This window comes from Medicago truncatula, chromosome 8 (genome assembly GCF_003473485.1).
Source record: "Medicago truncatula cultivar Jemalong A17 chromosome 8, MtrunA17r5.0-ANR, whole genome shotgun sequence".
In the NCBI taxonomy this organism is placed as follows: Eukaryota; Viridiplantae; Streptophyta; class Magnoliopsida; order Fabales; family Fabaceae; genus Medicago; species Medicago truncatula.
Genome location: NC_053049.1, coordinates 18,219,328 through 18,246,869, shown reverse-complemented (window position 1 = coordinate 18,246,869; position 27,542 = coordinate 18,219,328). Strand labels below are relative to the sequence as shown.

At 31.7% G+C, this 27,542-nt stretch overlaps 1 protein-coding gene across 1 annotated transcript; it reads left to right on the top strand.

The window, feature by feature from the left end:
* The first annotated feature begins 12,338 nt into the window (after positions 1 to 12,338).
* Positions 12,339 to 12,830, top strand: LOC25502652 (stem 28 kDa glycoprotein). The gene has a single exon (XM_039829027.1). The coding sequence runs from the start codon at positions 12,339 to 12,341 to the stop codon at positions 12,828 to 12,830; it is 492 nt and encodes a 163-aa protein (XP_039684961.1).
* Positions 12,831 to 27,542: the final 14,712 nt, after the last annotated feature.

The window sequence follows — 27,542 nt, the reverse complement described above, 5'->3', positions numbered from 1 at the left end:
AAAGAAAGGGAAAAAAAAAAACTCCTTGTATGAAACCACCACAATCTCATAGTTTTTAGCATGTTGTGCATCCTTCTGGCCTTATTTGGCTATGTCTTTAAATTATAGTCGCAGAGAGTATCACACTTAAGGGAGAGATGTTAATATGTCAAGTGTGAGTTAAAGTTCTAACTTGAATGCAAAAGTATATGTTGAACAAAATATAAATGAGATGACTGATATATCTGATGACTTAAGGTTTTGGGTCAATATGTAGTGTCATTTTTTCAATTTCTTAACAAAAACCCATAAAATTACCAACAACTCTTGCAAAATAAGTTTTACAGGTGATGTCAATCACCAAGCATAATTAAACTATTAATTTCTTCAAGTAAAAAATCAAGATGAAAGATGTTTTAGGTATAAGGAATATTTCATTTGTCATGATTAATTTGAAATAAAAATCTATTTTTTGTTCATTGCAATTTTTCAACTCTACGGGTTTAGTCTAGTAGTAAAAGAACAAACTTGATTTAAATATTTTGAGTTTCGAGCTCTGCTAGTATCCTTGAAGATATGTAAATGTAAGTATATTTGTGAGAGCTCTTTTATCTCTAACGTCTTCCCTACATTGCACAAAATCATCACTCTTTTATCTCTAACATATTTTCATCACTCATTAATTCTCCAGAATTTTTTAACTCATTCATCAAATCCATAAAATTACCATCAACTTCTAGAAAATGTGTTTGATCAAATAATTGCAATTAGCAAGAACAATTAAATCAATAGCTTCTTTCAGTAAAAAAATCAAGATGAGAGATGATTCGGGTATAAGGAATATGTCAATTTTTTCTCCCCGATGACAACGATTAGCAAGAGCAATTAAATCAATAACTTCTTTTTGTAGACAATTATTAGCAAGAACAATTAAATCAAAAACTTCTTTTAGTAAAAAGATCAAGGTGAAAGATGATCCGGGTATAAGGAATATGTAATTTCTTGTCCCTGATGCCAATTTAGGTAGGCTAGTAAGATTTAAAAAAAAAAAATTATTTGTCATGATTAATTTAAAATAAAAAACCTATTTTATAATTTTTTTTTTTCTATTTTCAAACTCTAAGAGTTTAGTCTAGCAGTAAAAGGACAAACTTTGGATTTATGGGTTATAGATTTTGAGCCTTGTTAGTATCCCTGAAGATAAGTAGATATAAATATATTTGTGAGTGCTCTTCCATATCTAAGATATTCCCCACCTTGTACAAAACCGATATTCCCTCACCATACAATTTTTTTACCGAAAAAATTCATTGTGATTTTTGTATTTTAATAACGGCATTAAATGTCAAATCTTAAGAATCATTATGATCATTAAATAGTTACCCTCTATACATTTTTCTGTATAGAATTAGGCATATATATATTAAATATCTTTTCTGTACTACCTCCGTCCCTAATTATAGGACCCTTTTGAAAAAATAACGGGAATTAAGATAGTGGATATTTGTATTAAATATGTTTATAATTACTATTGTTTTTACAATTTTATCCTTTAAGAGAGAGTTGGTTTATGTTTTCAACATGTTATTTATTGTTGATTGAAGAAAAAGATGTATAATAAATAGGGGCATGTATGTAAAGAAATAATTAATGTAGTTGGAAATAGCAAAGGGGTCTTATAAAAAGGGACAATTTTTTTTTTTCAAAAGGGTCTTATAATTAGGGACGGAGGTAGTATTAGATAGCATTTACATGCATTATGCTATTAAAAAACATAACGTACCTAAAAAAATAAAAATCGAGACAAACTTTATATAAAATTAGTATAATTCATTGGATCATTGCTCAAATTTACTTATGGCAATCATTCAATTCTCTTTCAAAATATTTTATTCCTATTTCGATAATCATATGATTTTTCCATGTTTTTGAATAATCATTTTTCTTTTAGAATATGTCAAAAGTGAAACTTTTATTTCGAATAAAAATTTGAGGCTTTTCAACGACTACTATAAAAATTTTAAATTTAAACAAAACCTTTTTTAAAATCAAACCTAATGCACATGTTTGAACTCTATTTTGCATAACGGACATGATATATATTACGAATATAGTGTACACGAAACCGAAAAATTGCACTACTATTAAATCAAGACTGCATTTTTGTCCATCATTTGAAGTTTACATATCATTGTACCCATGATTGGTCATTTTTATTGAAATTTCGTGTAAAACACATTCGTAAAGTTTAACATCTCTCTTTGCTTAAACCACTCGTATCGGATCACATTTTGAATTAATTTTTTAAAATCAAACTAAACCGCATACATATAATTTAGTCTTTATTTATTTATTTATTTTTACAAAAATTAATCTTTATTTACTTTTCATTCATATAATATATTGCATTTATTTATCATTCCTTAAAATTTAATTTTGTTAATACTACTTATACTTATTAGTTTTTTTTACCATTTCATATGTTTCAAACATAATTAGAAGAACATCCTATAAATATGATTTATTTCTTCATCGAACTCACACAGTTTCCTTAATATCAAATGATTAAACTTCTATGCTTTTAAAACACATAAAATACTTGTTATTACAAAAATAAAAACTATGGGGGAAGAGACACATGAAAATAATGAAAAACAAATTGTTTATATATAGGAAAAAAATCAAGGCATGATCAATTTTGATTGGTTGATGAAAACTAAATGAGTCATAGTTCATCTTGATTGACTAATAAAAAAATGAATGAGTCATAATTCAATTTGATTGGATGATAAGAAAGCATTAAATGAGATGAAGAATGTGAAGATGTCACATGTACTCTTCAAAAAAAATTAAGGCAAATGTTTATAATAGAGATTTAAGGTTTTAGTAACAAAATTAAGGCATTTTTTTTTTTACAAAAATTTAAGGCATTGTTGTATTTTTAGAAATATTTTATCACAAATTAATTTTAGCGTATTTGGTCATATATATGAACAAAGATCGTTTGATTAAATGCTATAATATTTTCAAATGAAATTCAAGATGATAAAAAAAAAATATTGGGACAAAGACTATCATTGAATTGAATAGAAAAGAAATGCTTTTTTAAAATCAAATGTTAGTAATTAGTTGTTAGATTAATTTGTTTTGTTTCCAGAAACAAAATTAAATTTTTCTTCTTCGTCCGAGTTTGTATCAAGAACCTATAGCATCGTATATAGAAAAAAACACAATCAAAGGAAAACAATAAATACATTGAAATAAGAGATGATATTCATTTGCCAAGATTACTTTGATATAAAAATCGATTGTCTAGTTAATTGGAATTTCTCAACTCTAAGGGTTTAGTATAGTAGTAAAAGATATATTTTGAATTTAGTGATTCTGGTTTTCGAGTTGCTAGTGTCATTAAGGATAGATAAATGTAAATATTCGTGAATGTTTTTTTTATCTCTAAGGTCTTCCCTACTTTGTACAAAATAAACATTTCCTCACCAAAAATATTTTTAGTAGAAAGAAATTCATTGTGGTTTTCTATTTTTTTAAAATAATGGCATTAAATGTTAAACCTCAAGAATCATAATGGCGCAATGAACACCGAGGTGTTCCATATATATTTTTCTTTATAAAATTAACCATAAATGTATTATTATCTTTTTGTATTAAAAGACATTTATGTGCACTATGCTGCTAAAAGGCAATTGGATTATCTCCATTGAAAATTTTCTCTAAGTTTTCTTCATTTTCAATCTTCACCATTAAAATACAACAACCTTTTTTTAATTTAATTCTGAATTTCTCTCTCATGTTTAATTGTTGAGATTCCACTTGAGAAAATTTGACAGAATTTTCAATGTAGAGAATCAAATCCTATTATAAGACATAAGGTAATAAAAAAAAAAAAAAAAGACATGATGTACTTTGATTTTTTTAAAGATAATTTTTTTAGAAAAAAATAAAATTGGAATTTGAATAATTAATGGGTTTATTGCTTAAATTTAATTTTCGGTATCATTCAATTCTTCCTCATAATCTTGTTGTTATTATATTTCTATAATTGTATGATTTTTCTATGTTCTTGAGTGCTACATTAGTTTTGGCAAATAATGTACTCCCAACTTTTATACTCACTTTTATTTAATATATTTTCCTTTACTTAAAAAAGATAATAATACAATTACATCATATACATTAATAAATGCAAATCAATAGAAATCAAAATAATTTAATACTCTAATAAACAATAATTACGATTATTTACTTTATAGGTGAGGCAAGGTAGTCAACGTAGTAAATAGGTTTTACTCTAATGATGAATTTAAGTGCAAGAATCAATTGTCATATCAATGTGTGATCAATTACAATAGGAGTATTGTTTTCTATCGTCTTGGTTCCTGCCCTAGCTAGATACATCCTTAAGACAATTTCTTAGAAATATAGAATATTGATTCAATTCATAACACCATCACCTATTATAATTATAATTGACATCTATCTAACAACTGGAATGGTAGTATAACTGCTTTCATAATAATCTCTTTCAAGCCAAAGGAAAAGTCCCGATTAAAAGAATAAAGAAGCACGTTTGTCTTTTGCCCTCTTTGGATCTCAACTATACTTTTTCTTTCTTCCCATAATTCAATCTTCCTGAATATTATTTATTCATGAATTATGTCTGCAAGTTAAAGAGCCAAAACAAACAAAAAAGTTATAAAATATTCAACAACGCAACTTTATACCGAAGAAGAAAAACTACATTGTATTTGTTAAAAAAAAAAAAAAAAGACAGACTTAGATAAGACTTTTAATAATATGAATTAACGAAACTCGTGATTCTCTTACATATATCAAATAAGATAAATCAAATAAGTCTTTACAATACATGAGTCATGGAAATTAATAAGAGAAATGTGTAAAAAATTGATATTGTAACAAAAAGAGAAAATAGAAGTTCAGAGAAAAACTTTTAATAATATGAATTGTGAATATAGATTGGTGTGAAAAGTGTGGGAGTCAAAATCGATATTTATAGCCAAAGACATAAAATAAACAAAATAATCAAGTGCTTGATTCATGCAAACGATAACGAAAAAATAATATTGTACATTAATATTCATCAATCGATACATTTGATCTTAGAAACAAAATCGCAGTAATTCAAACCAATTGATTTTTTTTTTTTTTTTACAAAACCATTTGATTTTTTTTTATTGATAACCATGTATTTGACATTTACACACACTATTTTTTGACCAAATATATTTTTATTTAATTTAAATGTATAAAAAAAAAAAACTAAAAATGTGTATAAACATATTATGTACCATATCATTCCTTTAATGTTGCATAAACTATGGAAGACATTACAAAAATTTAAAGAGCTTTCCCTTCGTTGAAATATTTAAAAAGAAAACAAAAACAAAAACAAAATTAAAACACAATGGATGAATAAAGAAAACGAAAACAAATAGAATTAAAAACATACGGGAGGGAGGGAAGGAGGGAGAGAGAGAGAGGATGAAAATGACGACAAACATGTTGACTATATATAGGAAAAAAAATAAAGTAAATGTTATAACGATGACATGTTATCTTGTTAAAAAAAAACGATGACATTTCATCTCAATTTTGATTGGTTGGTAATTTCAATCATGAATCATGATTGACTGATAATTTAAATCATGAATCATCCTCAATTTTTATTGGCTGATAATACAAAATTTATTCATGATAAGCTATTAAAATGTTATAATTTCCATTTTTGTTTTTAATAAATTAATTGAAATAAATCAAATTTGTATGAGTGATGCAAATGACATAAATAGCATGTGAGTAAATATGTGATGATTTAAATATTTGATCAAGCAATTAATGAGAGGAAGCAAGAAGGAGTGACACGTGTACTTTTCAAAAAAAATAGTGCAAATATATATAATAAAGATGATTGAGGTATCCTCGTGAGCTTAACTCAGTTGGGAGGGATAATGTATATTATATGTAGGGATCGGGGTTCGAATCCCGGACACTTCATTTCTTTACATTTAAAATATATGTGAGCTCTAGCTAATAGGATACTGACCAACAAAAAAACTTAATGATTGATGTCAATTAATTCGCTTTCATAAAGTAGAAATGTACCAAACGACGGCTTAATGAACAAAGTGATTATATGTTTAATCAGGGAATGACAATCCTAAGCTCAAAGATCATAAAGTAACCCATAAACTTGACTACAATGATGATTAGTATAATCTTTGATAAACTAGAAGAACATGAGAAGGAGCTCGTTCAACTAACTAAGCAAGAAAAATATGGACAAGGACAAGGAGACTAATAACAAAAGTATTGATGAGAAATAGTGATAACGATGATGTCTCAAGTGATAAAGAGGTGAGTCTCTTCATTAATAGATATAACAAATTCTTAAGACTGAAAGGAGTAAACCACATTGACAAGATTTTGATCAAATTTAGAAGATCAACTAAAAAGGAATGATGTTTCATCACATGCCTCAAGTGTGGTAAAGCTAGAGAGAATGTCCAACATTCACAAAGAAGAAATGAAAAGCACAGGTGAGATCGAAAACAGAAGGCGAAGATAGAAGAGCTTATATATAAGATTGAAAATTGTTAAATCTTACTGGAGATTGTATACAAGAAACGCAAGAATCCTATGTGGCACCATGTAACTCTTTCAAATAATAATCACTCCTACCCTGTGTATGCTTAGTCATACCTAATTGATCAAATCCTCTATTTTTGTGGATTCTTCTCTTTCTTGCGTAAATAATTCTTACTAACCAGCATTGCTCAGATACATTTGATCCTTGTTCCTATCTTTTTTATCTTGTAATTTCATGTTGAACTATTGCTAAGTGTATATCTTCTAATTGCATGTTGAGCTGAGCTATTGTTAAGAAGGCTATTTGGTTATTAATGTCTAAATAACTTTTATTTATATTTTGTATATTGGTTTAAATTTTTTTCTTCCATTTGGATTTATCTTCGCATGGCATCTAGCCTACATATTCTTTGGTATGGTGCAAAAATAGCCATATCACCATTGATTTAATATTAAAAAATTCAATGATCAAGATTGAAGAAGGGCCACTTGTATAGTCGATTTCTTAATATAGTTTTGGTATTTTCAAAACAAGTCACACTTATAATGCAATTGCAAATTGTATTTATTTATTTTAATGGGAATTCAATTGTATTTATTATGTTGTCAAAAACTTAAAAAAGTAATTTTAGATTTCTTTCCAACTTCATCACGAGAGATACAAATATGAGAATTTCTTCATCACCATGAACCCATTTTTTTTTTTCATCTTCTACAATGGTACCAAACAGAAGAAAACCATAAATTCCTACATAAAACCTCTCTGAGTTCTTAATTCTTATTTTTTGATTTGTCCACCTTACTGTCCAGATCGATGTTTTCGTCTTTGATTCCAACTCCATTCTTCAATTTTATTCTTCAGCCGAGATACCAATTTGTGTGTGTTCTTGTGATTGTTTGTTACTGATGTGGATTTATTTGGACTTGGAAGATGAATTTTTTTCCAGATCTACTTCTTTTCTTTCTCAAACCCATATCTGCTTTAGTTGATCAAATTGAAAAGTTAACTGTCAATTGTAGAACCAGAAAATCCAAACTCATTTTTGAATCAACCAGATCTTATGCCTTTTTTAGACAAAGATTGCGAAACATGAAAATAGTCTAGTGAACCTTGAGACATATAGAGTTTCGAACTTCAAGGATTCTAATAGTCATCAACCATGAAAATAGACGTGATTGCTAGAGGAACACACTCACTGAGACCGATAGGAGATGTGATAGGCTTAAGAGAAACCCGTATTTAAAAACTAGGTCTAACATAAGGTTATAAGTTTAATAGTTTGGTTTGTGAAGGACTTGTCAATTAGATGAACCAATAATCCCAATGTTTTTATCTTTTCTTTTATTCTAATTAAAAATCCAAATTTTAACCTTTGAAATTTTCATCTAATCATTATTAAAAGTTAATTGAATTCATAACTCCCTGTCGGAACGATACTCTTTTATTACTACACCGGTAGAACCGTGCACTTGCGGTTTTATCCCATCAATCGACTTATAATGGAAATATCGATCTTTGAAATTACAATTCCTGCTTCGTCCTTAAGTCATTTCGGTCATATCCAATGGTCAGAATTATTTGATTTGACACCGTTGGTTGGCTGAATTTGTTTTGATCATCGAATAAATATTCACTACAAGAAATTAGGCATTTTGTGACACGAGCCCGTTTGTTATAACTTTTTTTGAAAAAAATTTAATTTTAAAGAGTATTGCATCCGTTTGTAATAAAACAAACTAACCATGATTATCTATTTTAATGACATCAACAATGTAACAAACAAATATAATATAACTTTTTTAATAACACCAACAACAATTTTTATTATAAAAAAAGAAGTTATTTAAAGGTATAATAGCACCAGAAGAAAATGGTCATTCTGCGACACTCTAAAAGTGTAAAAACTACTTTTTTTCTTTTTTTTGCACTAATTTTACGATGGGTTGCTTTAAGAAATTAACTAGTATATCAAGCATTAAATGGATCAATTAATTAAACCATTATAATCAATATTATAAAATAATTGTAATTATATATGTGATGTTAAGAATTTAATCGTGCAATTATTTATTTTTTTATAAGATATAATTGTACATATAACGAATCACAGAAAGACATTACTTCGACAACTAGAAAAGACTTAACCGTCTAATGGTATCAAATATAATCAACCAGATCGTTGAATATGACCTTATTGGAATAAGAACGAAGCAGTAACTGGAATTTATGAATTCAAAATCTTATGTGTAAGTTGATACGACGAACTCTCCCGTTAGAAACCTAGTCAATACGGAAAGACATTACTCTGACGATCAAAACGGATCCAACCGACTAACAATATCAAATATAACCAATCAGGCAATTGGAATATGACCTTATCAAAATAAGAACGAAGCACAAAATGAAATTTTGAAAATCAAAATCTTCATTGTATCATTGTAAGTCGACATAACGAAGTATCCCATTAGAAACATAGTCAACATGAAATGACATTACTCCGACAATCAAAACAGACCCAACCGTCTAAATATATCTATACACAAAGGACAGTTTGGTAATATAAACATGTTTTTGACAATTTTATTATTTCATCAACGTTTGTTAAGGACTAAAAAACAAAAGTATTATCAAAACATTCTTTGTAGTGTGTTGGTAAAATGTTCTGCAGATAGCCTGTAAGGAACCTGGTTCGATCCCTGGTTTTCTGATTTGCCGTGTTTCCTTTTTAAATTAGTTCCCTTTTTTTTAAGGGTGTAAAAAACAAAAACTACAGAGGAATCGAACTCACGACCCTCAATCAATTGAAAGAAAAACATACCGCTGCAACAAGTGCAACCCATTTGTTGTGATATTCTGCGATTAATATTTATAAGAAAAATATCTATTAAAAATAAAAACAAGTCGTCACTCATCATCTTCAACCTCCAGCCGGGTCATGTTGACCCGGTTCAGACCCTCGAAACCCGCACAATCCCAACAGATTTAGACCATATCGACGTCAAAATTGATGATTTTAATCAAAAACTTTACAAATCGTATCCAAACTCTTCATTCCCTTCTGTCAGATCTGATTGCCAAACTCTTTTTTAATTTTAATTTGAGTTGAAGCCTCCGGGTATTTTAGGACGACCAGCATGAAAGAGATGAAGAGCATAGTACAACTTTTTGAGATTGATTATTTATAATTAAAAAATTGTACAGTAGAAGAGATTAATTATACATGGGTAAATGTGTAATAATCAAAATTATTGTGGTGTGTCTATAATAACATTAAACACAACATTAGGGGTCAATGTTAAAAACTATAAAAAACTGGAAAAACTGGTTATCATATGTATTTTGATTTATTTTCATTTTTGTGCACCATACCAAAGAATATACATTTTGGTAGGCTAGATGGCACCCATTATAAGTGTATGTCTTTTATTTTATTTCGTTGGATGATTGTATTGTAACCATTATTCGTTCTTTTTTCCCTAATGTTGATTTGCAAGAACTTTTGTGAAGAAAGGCACACATATAGTTAATTGTGTTCTAATAAATATGGGGTATGATAGGAAGTATTCTTGGTGTTTGTTTGAGTCTTGTATTAGTTGATGTTAGTGGAGTGTCTACTCTTTGTTTTGTAGTTTCTTTTTTTCGAGTTTAGGTTCTCTTTGTTTTTTTTTTTTTTTTTTTTTTTAAATAAACATCATTTTTTTTTAGAGAAAAACATCACTTTTTTTTTTAGAGAAAAACATCACATATATGGAAAGTTGTGTTATACCTAAAAATCATATAATGGCACGTTCATATTCCATGATTAACTTCAAATCAGCAACTATATATATTATAAATAGATTAGATTAGAATAGGATTTCTTTTTCTTAAAAGTTGTTTTTGCAGCATTCACATTTTGAATAAAACCAACAAGCATGGAACATGCTTCGAATTGAATAGGATTTCTTTTTCTTAAAGTTGTTTTCGAACAATACCTAAATAAGTTCTCATTTAAGTTTTGTCAAAAAAAAAAAAAAGTTCTCATTTAAGAAAAAGACTTCCGGCATTATTTTTAAAAATAAGATTAATTTTTACATACCGACTTGTAATTTCTTTTCCATATATATATATATATATATATATATATATATATATATATATATATATATATATATATATACAATCAAACCATAGTCAATAGATAGATATTTTAAGAATTAAGCTAAAAAATTGATATCTTGAAGTAATTTCATTGAATGCATGTGTAAGAAAGTTTAACATTTCGATGTATACAAATTAAATCATTTAAAGATTATAGTACTTTTTTTTTAAAGGTTAAAAATTATAGTCCTTAATTGTATTGAAAATATATAGAAAAAATATATTGAAGAAAATATATATATAAAAATTAAAAAAATGTAGTAACTTACATTAAGTAATAAGTAACATAATCAATTTTTCAACTAGTGTTGAGTATAACGTAAGTGGTTAGACTTTCACAACATATCGAACTACGGTTTGCATCCTATCTAAGAAATATAACTACGTTTAGTTCTTCGAAGCAAGGTTTTCAACGCACCTCAAATTAACTCCAATATAGACAACCCATGTGGATTTAAGGCGAGAAAAATAGATACTAACCTTGTTATATGCAAATTTTGATTAGATATTTTTCGAGCGAATTAGTTCATATTTTTCTTGAAGACCAAAACAAGAAAGGGTTTGGATTGAAAGAATATTTATTTAGAAAATTAAATTGCACAACTTATTCGAAAATTAGACTCAATAGCATATCTTCTTGGCAAGGTTGAAAGAATGTATGAAACTCACTCATATATATATATATATATGTTCATTTTCAGTTTTGAATATGCATTTTGTGTATATATTTTTCCTTTTCTAGTGCATTTTACCTTGGTAGTTTTGTCCATGACGTTTCTTGCATCTTAACTCGTACGCTTGTAATCTAACTTGAACTCTAGATTGCTTTTTCGAGTTCATTTGTTTGAAAGGAAATATTTTCACGCCAAGACTTTATAAGCTTTCATTTCGTATATATTATACCATCCATGCATAACATATGGGTTCCAGATTTTGACCACAAAAATTATTAAATCGGTAATACCCAATTAAATTGAAAGGTTTGATTTACCTTTAGACCCTTTTACGATAGGGCTCATACAAAGGAGTAGTCTTGAAATATAATCACTCATTTCAAATCTTGAAATATATAATAAATAATTGGCTTAAATATGTATTTGATCCTTGCAATTAGGGGGTCGTTTAAAAATTAGTCCCTGTAATCGCTAATTCTTGCAAACTAGCCTTGCAATCATTAATCAGTTAAAATTTCGTCCTTTGACCAATTTAATCACTGCCACACATGAAATTCCAATTTTGCCCTTAAGAAGAGGACAAAATATTGAAGAAAGAATTGGAAACCCAGGGGTAAAATTGGAATTTCATGTGGCGTGACAGTGATTAAGTGGGGAGAGGGACGAAATTTTAAATGATTAAACAATGCAAGGGTAAATTGCCAGGATTAGCGATTACAGGGACCAATTTTTAAACGACCCCTAATTACAAGGATCAAATACATATTTAAGCCTAAATAATTTGTACACATTTTTCATTGTCCCATTATTATATTGACAACCATGTTTCTCTTAACTAGATAAATTGTGATCTATATAAAGAACAAAACCCTCCACAACACAATAAGCAATTAAGTGAACAATTATATTGAACATTCATAAGAATGAAGATCCTCATTTTCTTTTTTGTTACACTCTTCTTAGCAACATGTCATGGTAACATTCTAAACCATGATCATGGTTCAAATAACCAAATTTTCCCACTTCGAGTGAAATCTGGCTCAGGTGGCCACTACATTCCAAAAGTATCATGTGCTAGTTGGAGACTTGGTGTTGAAGCACACAATATCATAAATTGGAAAACTATACCGCAAGAATGTGAGAAATATATTGGGAACTATATGTTAGGTGATCAATATAGAGCTGACTCTAAAGCAGTTAACCGTGAAGGTTATTTCTATGCAAAGACTCTTAATATAACAACTGGTAAAGACATATGGGTTTTTGATATTGATGAAACTTCCCTATCAAATCTTCCATATTATGCTAAACACGGATTTGGGTATGATTGTGATCTTTTGTTTTCATGCTCTAGCTTTGCTTCTTCTTTATTAGATCACTACAACAAATATGATCTAATACAACACCACGATTAAAGGACTAAAGAAAAACCGTTTTATAATATGCCTAAGTCAACAAAATTTTAATTGGTGCAGTCTTCGTTGTTATCAATAATAATAAAAAAAGATTTTACTTTTAATACTATTTAATTATTTTATTTTTACTTTATAATTCTTTTTCTTATTTTGACTTTTCATCTTTTTTATTTTAGATCTATTTTTCATTTCACACTACCCTATCACATCTAGAATCGCTTAACTAGAATCACTTATCAGAATTCAGAATCGCTTCGTCAGAATCACTTCATCGCATTCATCCTCAAATCTTCATCAGAATCGTTTTCATTTCCATCGCTCTGCTCAATTTCTTCATTGCAGACGAATTCCACTCTACCGGCTCTGAGATCGAATTTGTATCTCTACTGATTTCTGTACACGAATTTGCGAATCTCTTCTCGTGTATCCATCTCTTGCGAATCGTTACGTACATGTGGTTAGTAGTTCCTTTGGGTATCTATTTTGAGATATCTACAATGGTAAGGATTTTGATTTTCTTATTTGATGCTAGGTTGATTCTTCAATTTTCTTTTTTTAGTTGATTCTTACTTGTGCAATATTTAGGTTAGTTTGGTTTTGATGAGGTATTGTGATGTTTAAGCTAAGCTGATTTGAAACTAAATTCAGTTTTCAACTTTGACATTTCTAGGTTAATTTTGTTTTGTTGCAATTGATATTTCTTATTTGTTTTTAACTTTTAAGTTGATTCTTAACTTTGCTTAAGCAATTGACATTTTTAGGTTGATTCTGATTGATGAAATCAACCATTTCTTCCTTTTTTGATGTGATGTTTATGTTTGGCTGAATGAAAATGAGAATTCTAAGTTTTATTTTTTTGTTTGTTTTGCTAGTTTATTTGTGGATGATTGAACACATTTTGAATTGTCTCATAGAATCTTTGGCGCTTATGATTTCTCTGCCTAATCTTCACCAACACTTTCCGCTTCTCTTGTGAGTCAGGTTTGTTCACTCTTTCGTGTTTATTAAGTTTTCCATGTTGCTTTATTTTTATTTGTTTTGTTACTCTAGAAAATTGAAATATTCAACGGCTATATATATCATTAGTATAGTTATCAATATATCACTAGTATAGTTATCAACATAGGGTCTTATTAGAAGTAAGATAAATAGTCTCCAAATTGAGCTTAGTAATTTAGTCCTTTCAGTTGCAATGAATAGTCTCCACCATTTCACGGTTTATTCGTTCTCCCCATCTCATGTTTGACATATTTGTTCTGTGCAATCTCACGTTCATCAATTCCTCTCTTTGTCAGCTTTGTTCCCCAATATAGGAGATGTTCTATTTTCTATTTGTTAACTGGTTGCTCTGTATTGAAATTTTTGTTTTTAATGAAATGGGTTTGTTGAAATTTTGGTTTTTGATAAACGAATTTGTTGAAAATTAGAGTTTGGTTAGTGGGTTAATCAAAAATTTGATTTTTGACAAAGTTAGCTACTTCATTTTGATTCATGTAAGTTTCTTGTATCTTTCCCTTTCATGATATTAGTTTTTACTTTGATGGGTTACTTAGGACATAATTTGAGGATATAGACTGCATTTGTGTTTGTGGACGAACAGTGGCTGGTTTTTAGTGTTTTAGTGGCAGCTTAGCAGTTTTAAGTTTTCTGTTGTTATAGCTCTCGACTGGCTTTTGATGCTTCTATTGTTTGGCCTTTTGGTGTTTCAGTTTTGTGCTGTTAGGTTGTTTTGCTGTTACAAGAGAATCCTATGAGATAATATAATATTTTTGTGATAGGATAATTTTTATATATTCAAGTTCTCTAGAATTTAATGTTTGATGTCACCATTTAAACTCATAAAAAGTTGTTATGTGCACTGTTCACATTTTAAAACTTAAATAATTGATCAGTGAATAAGCAGGTTGGAGATATAATAATGAAAAATTATGTTTTTTTCCCTCTAAAATCAGTGACAACGGTTTTTGTGGTTTTAAACTCATTTTTTAAGTAATTATAGACAACGGTTTTTATCTGTTGCGTTTTCCTGTAAGCAACAAATCCGTTGTGAAATGAAAAGACAACGCCTTAGACTACAACGGAAAGAAAAGCATTGCCGAAAGGTGAAACAACGGTTTTATCAACTATGGCTACAATTTTCAGCCGTAGTTTTAGACCAAAAATGTTGTGGTGGATACTTAATTTTGGTATATTGAATTTCATTTTTGGCCTATAAAAATCAATTTTTTGCTAAATTTTTTAAATATAACATTTTTTATTTGGACTTATTATATTTTTAGAGCTCAATTTTGTGCTAATGTTCAGTTTTTGTACTGCATAATTAGTCGTCATTGATTTTTTAGTTTCTATAATAATTTTTTTGGGTAATTTTAGAACTTGTAATATTTTATTTATATGTCCAATTTGGCTTTGTATGATGGGGACTAAAATGATAATGTATTATTATTGTGACTAAAATAAAAATTATTTTATAGAGGAAAACAAAACAACGGTAATTATTTGCAGACAGAAAAAATAAGGTGTACCTCTTTCCCCAGAAAAATTTTGTGGTATTTTCAAGACATTGTAGACGAAAAATATGATTTTAAACAATTAGTACCAAAAATGTTGGACCAAGAGGATCTGTATTTTATGATTATTTTTTTTTTTTACAAAGAACCTGCATTATGATATTAACTTGCATGGGCTCTTAGATTAAACTAGAGAAACAACTTTGTTTGGGAGTTTGAAGAGGAGGAAAGAAAGGACTTTTGGATGGAAAATATGTGAAAAATGATAAAAAAATCTTTCACATTTTTTTTAAGAATAGGCTTAATAGCAGTTTTCGCCCCTTAACTTTCACAAAGTTACGATTTTGGTCCCCTAAGAAGAAAAAAAACTACAAAACCGCCCCTAAGTTTTGCAACTGTAGTAGTTTTGGTCCCCCAAGGCCAATTTTTAGTAAAAAAAAATAACAAAAATAACACGTGGCATCTCACTTAGGGTGCCATGTCAGCATAGACTGAGTCAAAATTGACCTTGGAGGCCAAAACTGTCACAAATGCAAAACTTAGGGGACAATTTTGTAATTTTTTTCTTAGGGGGCTAAAATCGCAACTTTTGGAAAGTTAGGGGGCTAAAACTGCTATTAAGCCTTAAGAATATTATTACAACATAGATTAAATTTGAAGAATTCATATAAATCATTCATAACTTCCCAAAATCTTCCTCCAATACAATTTTTGAGTTCTCCAAATAAGGAATTTTGTATTATTAAGAAAAATGAAACCCTAAAATCCTCAGGTCCCAAATATTATCTATTTTTTCCACTTGTTTTTTTTTTTTCCAAAACTCTCCCTTCTTTCTATCTCCAATTCCACTTGTTTCTCTTAATTTTGTGGTGTATTAATTATTATAAATTGTGTATCTTATTCTGTTCAGAAAATTGGTTGTTGTTTGTTTATTTTGATTGTGTTATAACCTACAAATACAAAACCATAGAAAAGAGAAGAACACGAAGCATCTGAATGTTGTTGAAAATATTTTAATAATTGGGAATTAGATTTGATATTCTTTAGAGAATGGAATTGGAAATTGGATTTGATATTCTTTTGACAAAGCGTGTCATGACAGTCAAAGAGACACAACAACATTTTAGATTGGCTTATTAGATCCATTGGTCCCCTAACTAATTTGTTATTTTCATTTTGGTCCCATATTTAATAAAAGTGGCGAATTAGTCCCTCAAATATTGAGCCGTTTGCCAAAAAAATCCTTTATGTCAAATGTTTGCTCTCCCGTTAGTTTCTTTCCACGTGGCTAATCCAACGTGGCTGGTATAAAAGCTAAAAAACTGGAGAAATAACAAATTAGGTTTTCTCATCTTCAACCAGCCGCTTTTCCTCAACCTTGGATCTCTCTCTGCAAAAATCGATTGAATACATCATTTGTCTTCTTCATCCTTACCCTAATCTGCAAAATCCCATTTTTCATCTTCGAATCCATCAGTTCTGTTCGTCAAATATCATCTTCCTTCTTACTTAGAGATGTCGAAACAAATGGGACAATCCATTGGGTCAGTTGGTTCGAGCCTTAGAAGAAGAACAGTTGCTCAATGTAGGTGTGGTGAAGAAACAGTGATTCGCACTATAACTGATAACACGAATCCGAATTGTGGGAGAAGATTTTGGGGATGCAGAAATTACAAGAATCAATTTGATAAAGGTTGTAGCTTTTTTAAATTGCTGGATGAAGAGGTTACTGATGAAAGGGATCTGTTGATATCAAAGCTGCAGAAAAAAAATGTGAAGTTGAAGAATAGACTGGAGAGAACAAGATTATGGTTGAAGATCTCCTTGATTTTTGGGTTTGGATGTTTTGTGGTTTGCCTGGTTTTAGGGACAGTATTGGCCTGCAAGTGTAGTGTTTCGTTGAATCAAATGTATTTGAAATAGTTTGGTTGTAATGGTATGAAAAATGTAATGTCAGATTGGAATTAATGAATTTGTAATGTCTATTTTGAATGAATGTTTATGTTTTTGTGTCTATAGTAATGGTGACACTGCAAACATGAATGAATGAATGATATGGACAATGAAAAATTATGCATATAGTGTATTGTAAATCTGAAAAAGTGACTGTTAATGGACTAAGTTAAAATTAAAATTTGTGCATGGTTTTGGTGTAGTTATGTATAAAACCCTGCACAAAAAATGCAGTATATGTATGAAATCCTGTACAGATTTGCTTGCAAATCAATTTAAGTATATCCAACCTATTTTAAGTTGCAGACATAGCAGGAAAATAGCAGAAAACATACAAGAATATGATATGGAATTGAACTTAATCATATTGGACATAGAAATGTGATTGCACTTAGGTATCACATAAACATTAGAGATAAAATGTAGCTTGCAACTTAGGCAAATACATCAAAATAAGCATTAGAACTATATTGTAGCTTGCTGCAACTTAGGCAAATACATCAAAATAAGCATAATAAGTAGACTGTATCTTGCACTTAGGCATTACATAACATGTATGCACTTAGGCATTACATCAAAAAGACATCAAAATAGAAGTTTTCCATGATTCCTACTGTTGGGTTGACACAGAACCCTCAACTCTAACAAAAGTTTTTCTTTTCTTCCCATTTGCACCTTCTGGTTGTGATGTAGATAGTTTTTTTTTTTTGTTGCTTCCTTTTCCTTGGTTTTGCACCTCCAGTTGCAGCTTGTGTACCTTGTGAAGTAGCACCACTTTGAAAAGTAGCACCAGTTTGAGTAGCAGCAGCACCTTGAGCAGTTGGTGCACTTTCAGAATTTCTTTGAGCAGTCCTTTGAGTAGGCCTTTGGGTGGTAGCAGCACCTTCAGCAGTTGGTGCACTTTGAGAATTCATTTGAGCAGCTGTTTGAGTAGTTCCAGTCCTTTGAGTAGTCCTTTGAGTAGCAGTAGGAGCTTGAGAAGTTTGTGCATTTTGAGTAGTCACCAGAGCACTTTGACCTTGACCAGATGAGTTCTCAGATGGAGGTGGTGGTGGGAGTTTGCAAGTGGACTTATTATGTCCACTCTGCTTACATCTGCTACATTTCATACCCCATCTAGCCCTCCTGAGTTGACCATCATCCTTCAACACTTCACCTGCCTCCTTGTTCCTTTTCTTCTTTGGCTTGCCTGGCTGCCTTCTGATAGGTGGTGGCTGAAGATCATTGTACTCAGTTCTGTGCCATAAGTTCTGGCCATTAGCAGGGTAGATGATTGGAGCATAGCAAGCTGCATACCTCTCCTTCTTGTAAATGTCAGGAACAAAATCATAAACATTGAGGTCTTGGTTCCTCATGCAGGCAATGGCATGACAGCAGGGCAACCCTGTCAATAACCATTTTCTACAGTCACATTCCCACCTTTGGAGATTGACATGGTATTTGTAACCTGTTGAATTCAATTTTCTCACTTCATAGTCAAACTCAGTGCTGCGCCTATACACATAAATATACAACAAATTGTGTAAGATATTACAAATTACAAGACAAATTACAAGACATTCACAACCAGCCAGCAATTAAAAAATTACAAGACACTAACAATTGACATACCTAATCAGCCATACATTAGTGTAGGCAGATTCTCTTGCAATCCTCTTCTTTATATTGGGAAGTATATCATCTTCATACCTTGCAATTTTCTGCCTATTTGTTTCCCACTTCTCCATCAAATACACCTGGATATCTTCACACATAGTAACAATTGGCTTTTGTCTAGGAATGACAATGGTTGAGTTGAAAGCTTCTGACATATTGTTGACTAGAGTATCACACTGTGAATTCCCTGAGAACTTCCACTTACTCCAGTGCTTAGCAGGAATTAGCATAAGATAATCATATGCAGGGACACTAATATCTTTTATCTCTTTCATTACATCAAGGAATGCATTCTCATAAGTAGCTTTTGCTGCCCTCCACACTAGTTCTTTCAACTTCTTGCCAGGAAACCTCTTTCTGAAGTTATTGTAAAGGTGTCTGACACAAAATCTTTGTTCTACATCCGGTAGTAGTTCATCCATAGCAGGCAACAAACCTTGTAAAACAGTTTAAGGAACATATCATGATTAACCAAATTAAAACATATCTAAAAAAAAGGAAAAAAATACCACAATGTTACCTTTTGTTGATCACTAATAAATGTGTAAGTCTTGCATAATCTAGTTCCACCTAAGTCACCAATCAGGAGTTCCAAAAACCACTTCCATGATTCCTTTGTTTCACCTTCAACCACAACAAATGCTATAGGAATCATCTGGTCATTAGGGTCCCTTCCAATTGCAGCAAGCAACTGTCCACCATAGTAACCCTTCAAAAAGCATCCATCTAACCCAATAATAGGCCTACACTTAAAAAAACTATCTTTGCAGGCTTTTAAACAAATATACATCCTTTGGAAATGAGGATATAAAACTGCTCCAGGCCTTTGAAGATCTTCTTCACTACCTTCATATGGCATAGTACTAACCTTCACAGTAAACTCTGGATTTGACCTCATCAGCTCATGTGTGTAGTCATAGATCCTAGTATATTGATCCCTAAATGACCCATCCACTAAATCAATTGCTTTTCCTCTAGCTCTGTAAGCCTTATTCAAGTTTATCTCCAACCCCCATTTCTCAATAGTTCTGTCCACAATAGTAGTCAGCTTCAAACTTGGATCTTCTCTTACTCTACTATTAAGCTTACTCCCCAACCAATCTGAATTCAACATCTTAACCTTAAACACTCTACTGCAACTGTGCAACCTTTGGATATTTCTTAGTTGCCAAGTTTCTTCTTTAGGAATCTTAGCACAATAGGCCTCAAAATTGCAAGTACCCTTAGCGCCCTTACAAATCACTCTCAACCTCCTTTTGTCATTTTTCCTGAACCTAAGATCCCTTCCAGAATGAATTGAATAGGTTCTTATTGCTAACTGAAATGCTTGCTTAGAAACAAAGTATGTTCCAACCTCCCATTTGTAATCTCTCATGTTATCAAGCAGCTTAAAGGTTGAGAATTTAAGCCTAGGACCCTCATCTTCATCTTCAGATTCACACCCACTATTTAAATCATCACTATTATACTCCTCAACATCACTCAAACCCCTATCCCTCAATATACCAGATGGTCCACCCTCTTCAGTTGTGTTATTCCCCTCAACTATCAGATCATCTTCAAAAATAGATTCACTTACCCTTTTTTTTTGCTTTGGTGGTCTTCCTCTCTTCTTCCTAAGCTCACTTCCACTGACCTCTTTACCCTTTTCCTTTGACCTACTATCAATAGCTTGTTCTGTTTCAGCAACTGTGCCTTGCTCTGCTTGAACTACACCTTCAACAACTTCCCTTTCAACCCTATCATTTACAATTGTCTTTGGTTCAGGTTCAGGGTTCCATTCATCAAACACTCTTTCAGCTTCTGCTACTGCATCACCAAAGCCATCTTCTTTAGCTACATCCTCTTCTGAGTCCCCAAAATTTGTGTCTACTGCACTGTCTTCCCTTTGCTCACCTAACTCATCCACATAATCATCCCTATATTCTTCATGAAACCCAAAAACAGTAGGCCCATCATCATTTACTACAGCAGAAGGCCCAGCTTCATTACTCCCCACATTTAAAGTTGTTGGCCCATTAAATATTCCCTCACCATCTACAGTGGTCCCCACATGTTCACTTTCTTCCAACACAGAGGGCCCAATATTCTGCCTCAGATTCCCTATATCATCCACAAGAGTGGGCCCCAGATTCCCATCACCATTGGCCCCACAATCCACCTCACCTTCCACTCCCCATCCCTCATTTATCCCTTCTGCATTATCACCTCCCATGTTTATCATTTCTGTATTCCCATCACCATTTACCCCTGCCATCTCCTCCTCAAAATACTCTTCCACATTCATTCCACAATTTCCCTCAATAGCCACCTCCTCAAAAATCTCTTCCATCTCTTCCACATGAACTCCTAAATTTCCCTCATTCCCACCATTTCCCTGGTTAACTTCCTCCTCAAAAATCTCTTCAACATGAACTCCACCATTTCCTCCTACATTTGCTCCCACATTCTGTATAGGATACTCAATCAAAGGATTGAGTTCTCCCATTACTGGTTCCTCCCCTACTGTATGTTCAACATACAAATGCACCCTATCATACATCTCTGCAATATGCATCATCCTCCTACAACCAATGTCAGACCTTAATCTAATAAGGTCATCCACTAAATTAGGGTCATGGTACCAAAGTGACCTAACCATTGGGTAACCTAACCGTTTTAAGGTTGATAAAATTGAGAAGTAAGCCCAATAATCTGGTTCACACTCTAGTACTATTTCAGTGCCATTGTAACCCATATGGTTAAAATCAACAAAAACCCCCCCATGGTGAACTACCAGCACAAATCGACCCTCCAACTGTTACAAAACCATAACCTAAATCAATAGAAATCACCAGAACAAAGCATCAAGAGACAATGAAAACCTTAACTAAGGGTTTCAGTAATAGGGTTTTTTTACAGATGTTTTGATTAAAAAGGGGTATGTTTTCGATTAAAAATGGGTTTTTTAATCAAAACCCTAACCCTATACCAGAAACCACCAAGAAAAACCAAACTCCTATACCAGTTTTGAAACCCTAAAAACGAAAATCAAAGGATGGAAGAAAAAAAACCTCGTCGTTATCTTCAGAGTCATCGTCGGAAGCATCCATTCCAGGATTCACAACGAATCCGTCTTCTCCTTCTTCCATTTCTTCGATTATCATCTTCTTCAATCTTGGTGTTTGGCTTTTCGTATTCTTCTCTCGCGCTCTCTCTCTTTCTATTCTCAAACTAGCTAGCTGATTCTCTCTCTAGAAATGTTTTTTAGCTTTTATACCAGCCACGTTGGATTAGCCACGTGGAAAGAAACTAACGGGAGAGCAAACATTTGACAGAAAGGATTTTTTTGGCAAACGGCTCAATATTTGAGGGACTAATTCGCCACTTTTATTAAATATGGGACCAAAATGAAAATAACAAATTAGTTAGGGGACCAATGGATCTAATAAGCCTTTCAGATTTGTAGTATCTTTTTCTGGCAGTGTATACCGTTAAAAAATTCATACTTTTTCAATCGAGCGTATGCAGATTCAACTCTGTTTATTGTAGTATTTTTCATAGAGAAATGATATTTGTACAACCATTTTTGTATAACTTTTGTACAACCTTCTATCTCATACTCACATTATCTTCTTATTCTCTCTCTTCCTTTTTCTCTCTCTATTGTTCTTGACCAATGAAAAGAGAGCATAACAAGGTTGTCCCAAAAATTGTAGCAAAAAAGTTGTTCAAATAACATTACTCTTTCCCATATGAAGGTTTTTGTCAACCCAAAATCTCATAAATTTCTCCTTAACTGGATCCAACATTGTCTTTTCAAAATAATCCAAAAACTTAGGAAATTTCCCGCATACAACTTTGAATTTTGTCCAATTATCAATATATGCTTCCTCCGTTTCGGACTCCTCAATATCCATCCATGCAGCCATCACAGTCTTCACCCACAGAGGCAGGCTTGATCGCTTCCCCATTCTTGCCTTTGAGATCCTTCACTTTGCAATTCAATTTACACTTTGCTCTCACATTTTGTCCAATGTGATATGAGCACAACAGAGTAGTATCTTTAGGGAATACCTTTTCCACAACATTGATCAAAGTATTGTCTCGATCAGTGACGACTACTTTGGGATAGAAATCTTTGGATCACGACACCTCTCAAGAGCCCAATAAACGTTGTCTTGCCTCTCAGACATCATATAAGCAAAAGCAATAGAGAAGGTTTTCATGGTAGAGGTGTTACCGACAAACTCAAGCAATGGAAGACGATACTTATTGGTCTTATACGTGGAATCCAACACAAGCACGGTGGAGAACGTGTTAAACAACTTGATAGAATTTTGATGTGCGCAAAAACCATCATTGACATCATCAGAATCACAATACTTTCTACAATGATACACATAACCATTATAAACCAAAGACTTCAAGAGATGTTGCATATCATTCCTCGTCCCCTAATGGACCGCCTATACCTGTGACATGCATTATAAACAGTGTTTGATAGTAGTTGAAGTGGTACAGTTCCTCTTCCGTAAGTTGGTAAGCATTTGCCTCGGAGGAATGTTTGCATCCACCATCTCTTGAACGTGAACACGTTCATTTGGGTTTAGACGACCGACAGTTTTATGACCTTTCAAAACATCTGTCATGTCATGGTTGTGTTTACCATCACCAACTTTGAGGCTCCAATCACCATCCGTCAACATGTAACCTCTCAGCCGAAACGAACACTCGCATTTAACAGAACCAGCTATCTCGCGCCGACTCTTTCTCTTGTACTCGGTGTATGAACCTCCCCTTTCACATATCAAGGTAACAAAGGCGCTTCTTCCATTGCCACCGTTATCGGATTTACCAATAACAGTGGAAAAACCGAGCTTCCTAGCTTTCTCTTGAACCCACTCCAACAAATCATTTCGTGTTGCAAACTTGTGTGTAGTGGTAAAATGTTCTCGCTGATCAATACAAACAACAACAACAACAACAACTGGAGGTGGTACAACAGGAGGAATAAGAGGAGGAGCATCCTCTACTTTCGCATCGCCTAAAGAAATTTCAAGTTTCGGTGGTAGTGGTGGGGGATTCTCAGATTTGGCATTCCCGGAATCATACACATCTTCAAGTAAAAGAAGCGGCAACATAATATGAGGTTCAATTTCAGGTGGATCATCATTTGGGGCATCAACCGAAACAACCATATCTAAAAACAGTGTCATGCATAGTCAGAAAATGAACATAGTTTATGTACTGGTGCAGTCTAGAATTCGAAATCCGGAACGCATGAATGCAGTCCGAATTTCATATTCTGGAACGTTACAGTACATATCATATGACGTGATCAAAAGGAAATCGCCTAAAAAACGAATGGGGGAAGGTTTATATACACATTACCTTTGCATTCAGACGAAAATGATGATGTTAACCCCCCTTGATAGCCAGATTGCTGCTCCAAACCATGTTTTCGCCCAAAATAGTGTTTTTTTTAGAGGTGTAGTGAGTGTTTGTGATAAAGGGGTTGTGCTTCAGCTAGGTTATGGAGAACTATATATAACCTAGCTGTCCGGATTACATTTTCTGGAAAAAAACGACTACTTTTCCTGCTCAGTTCAAATACCAGGGTGTTTGAAATTGGTATTCCGGAATGTAACCGTTGTGTCCGGATCATGCTTTCCTTGTAGCCTTTCACCCTGATCAAGTCCCAGTTTCACAAGTGACAAGAAGCATGGTGATTTTCTAATCATTTTGAATTATACAATCGAAACGATGTCTGAATTGTATAATCCGGACAAAGGGTATTTTTGTCAAAATCACAGGGTGCGCGAGAAGGCAACAAGGTGAGAAAAGTAAAACTCAAATTGATATTGGGTTGAGTGAGAGTGGGCTAGGTGACATTGGACTAACTGACATTCCTGTTGGGGAAAAAACTGTATAAGGGGGTTAAAAAAAAATGTAGATGTGTGTGATAAAGAAGTTCCTGGTGTTGATAAGCCAAATGAAAGTAAAGGAGATGACAAAGAAAAAGTGGCTACTATATTAGAGGGTATTTGTTATGAGTGCAATGAATATAGTAATGACAGTGCTTTAGGCATTCATTTTGGTGACTCGGATGATGATTTGATGCTGAATGATAACTTTGATTTTGATGGTAATAGAGATGAGGGGAGTTCATGTGAATAATGGTGACGAGGGAATCAAGAATGGTAAGAAAGATGTTAAAGGGTTTTGAGATGGTGTTGGGGTTGAATGTTAGTTTTCATAAAAGTTTTTTTTTCAATGGATAAAAGTTTTCTTATAGATTTTAATGAAGACATGTAGTTTATGAGTATGACATGTAACTTTTTGAATTGTAACCAAGGTACTATTTTATTTGTGTATTTGAGTTTTCCGGCACTGGCTAATCAAAGGAAAATTTCAGCACGGAAAATTATCATCGCTCAATTGTTAAAAGCATCGCACAATGATGATATTGAGAACTTCAAATTTTTCACTCATTCACGTAAATTTCTAGCCGGTGTACTAATCGAAAGAAGAAGAAAATTAATACAACCTTGATGCTGGTTAAAAATAAACGGCACTAACAGCCAACCAACAACCAAAAAGCATGGAGCCAAATGCTTCCAGCTCACTTGAGAAGCAACATAAACAAACAAAAAAACACATGTTGATGGCTTTGTTGGAGTGAGCATAATCGAATCGAATCCATTCACGTGGCCAAGAAGAAAGGGGACAAAAGAATCCACCAAAAAAAGAAAAAAACACTTCCTAGCACATGCACACTCCAGTCCACGCACTCCCAAAAGCAGTAAAACACAAATCAATAATTGATGGGCACTCATAGTAAAATATGGAAAATAATCCATGGATTCAAGCAAGATATCTATTTGAATAAGGAAAACAATCAATAGACACCAAAATCCATTATACTTTTTGAGAGAGAAAAAAATAGACAATCATGTGATAAATGTGATTCATTTATTATGTGATAGGTAGAGAGAGATAGAGAAGAAAAAAAAAAAGGAGATTTTGAATGTGTGTTTATAAAAGGTTAAAGTGTGTTTTTAAAATGAGAATATATGCAAAATCCCACACACACAACTTCACAAGTAACAAGTAGGTCAAAAGACGAGTTGGAGTCTCTCCAATTTTTGGTTTTTTCTAAATTACCTTTGAAAATTTATGGGCAATTTACCCAAACCAATCAAAATTTTCCATGTGTACTCCATTAGAATAATAATATTTATTATTTTATTTTGCAAAAATTTAGCATGTATTTTATTATTTGCATATTCACCCCATCTTAAATTAATGATTTTTACAATTTAAACCATCACAATAATTAAATTTCTCCTCTAATCCAATCACTCTCCTTTTTTTTTTTTTATTTTTTTTTTTATCAAATTTGGAATTTAATGCCAAAGATCATGCATTCATTCAAATTTAGTTGAATGACTTGGCAAAAATCATTAAAAATTAAAATTATCACTCGTGGGAATCGAACTTGAATGTGCCCACTTATTTGAAATGTTTTTCCAAACCACTTGACCAATACATTTTTTATGAATTAAATTGGAATGCAAAAATATGTTATTAGTGAGCAATTTTTTTTTTTTTTTTTGCAGTGACTTATAATTTAGCTTTAGTAAAAATAATAATAATCATTTTATATGTGTATATTTATGAAATAGTAAATCTTTCTTAAAAAATAATAATAAATTCATTCAATTGATTTTTTATATTGTAAATATCTTTCTTTTATATAAATTCATACTTTTATATAGATTCGATGAACTACAACAATGTTTCATTTGTGATCAATCAAATTATGATTTATTTTAGATAATATCTTTCGTTTGGATCAGATAAATTGTTTAAAGGTATTAATTTTTTTTTTTGCAATGTCTTATAAGTTATAACTTAGCTTTAGTAAAAAAAAAAAGCTTATTTAATTCTTTGGTTTTATTTTGGTCTCACAATTAATAAAACTCACGTTTTAGTCCTTCACTTTTCCCACAGTTTGCAAATAAATTAACTTTAACCTCAAATATCTATGGTGAACCCACTGGTCCACTATAGATCCTATTATTTTTTTTAATATAAACCTTTTGATCTTTTTTAATAAAGAAGGATTGTTATATCATGCATGTCCACTGTATCTTACTGTGAACCAACAACATCTAGCATTATATCCCATACTTCATCTTCTTCCTTTCCCTCATTCATCACCTTCATAAAAAAAAATCCAGAGAAAATCCAGATAACCACCATCAAAACCTCTTTTTCAAAACCACCATCAACACCGTTGTCTATATATCCATCTGAAGTAGATAAAATAGTCACAAGGAAGGGGGGTTTGAATTGTGACCCTTTAAAAATTATCCTGAAACTTAAAAATGATTCTCAAGTTGTTTACTTGGAATTATGTTAACTTTCTGACTTCAGAATGTTCTGAAGTTCATAAACAAAATTGCTTAATAAAGTATAAGTGTAAGTGTGTGTTGTGTATACTGTAAATAAAAGAGTATAGAGAAGAAAGAAAGAACACACAAAAAGTTATAGTGGTTCACCCAATGTGGGCTAGTCCACTCCCCACAATCCTGTGAGAGTTTCCACT

What these genes read in the sequence shown, in the direction of transcription:
- LOC25502652 (XM_039829027.1), top strand. Translation starts at nt 12,339, where the DNA reads ATGAAGATCCTCATTTTCTTTTTTGTTACACTCTTCTTAGCAACATGT.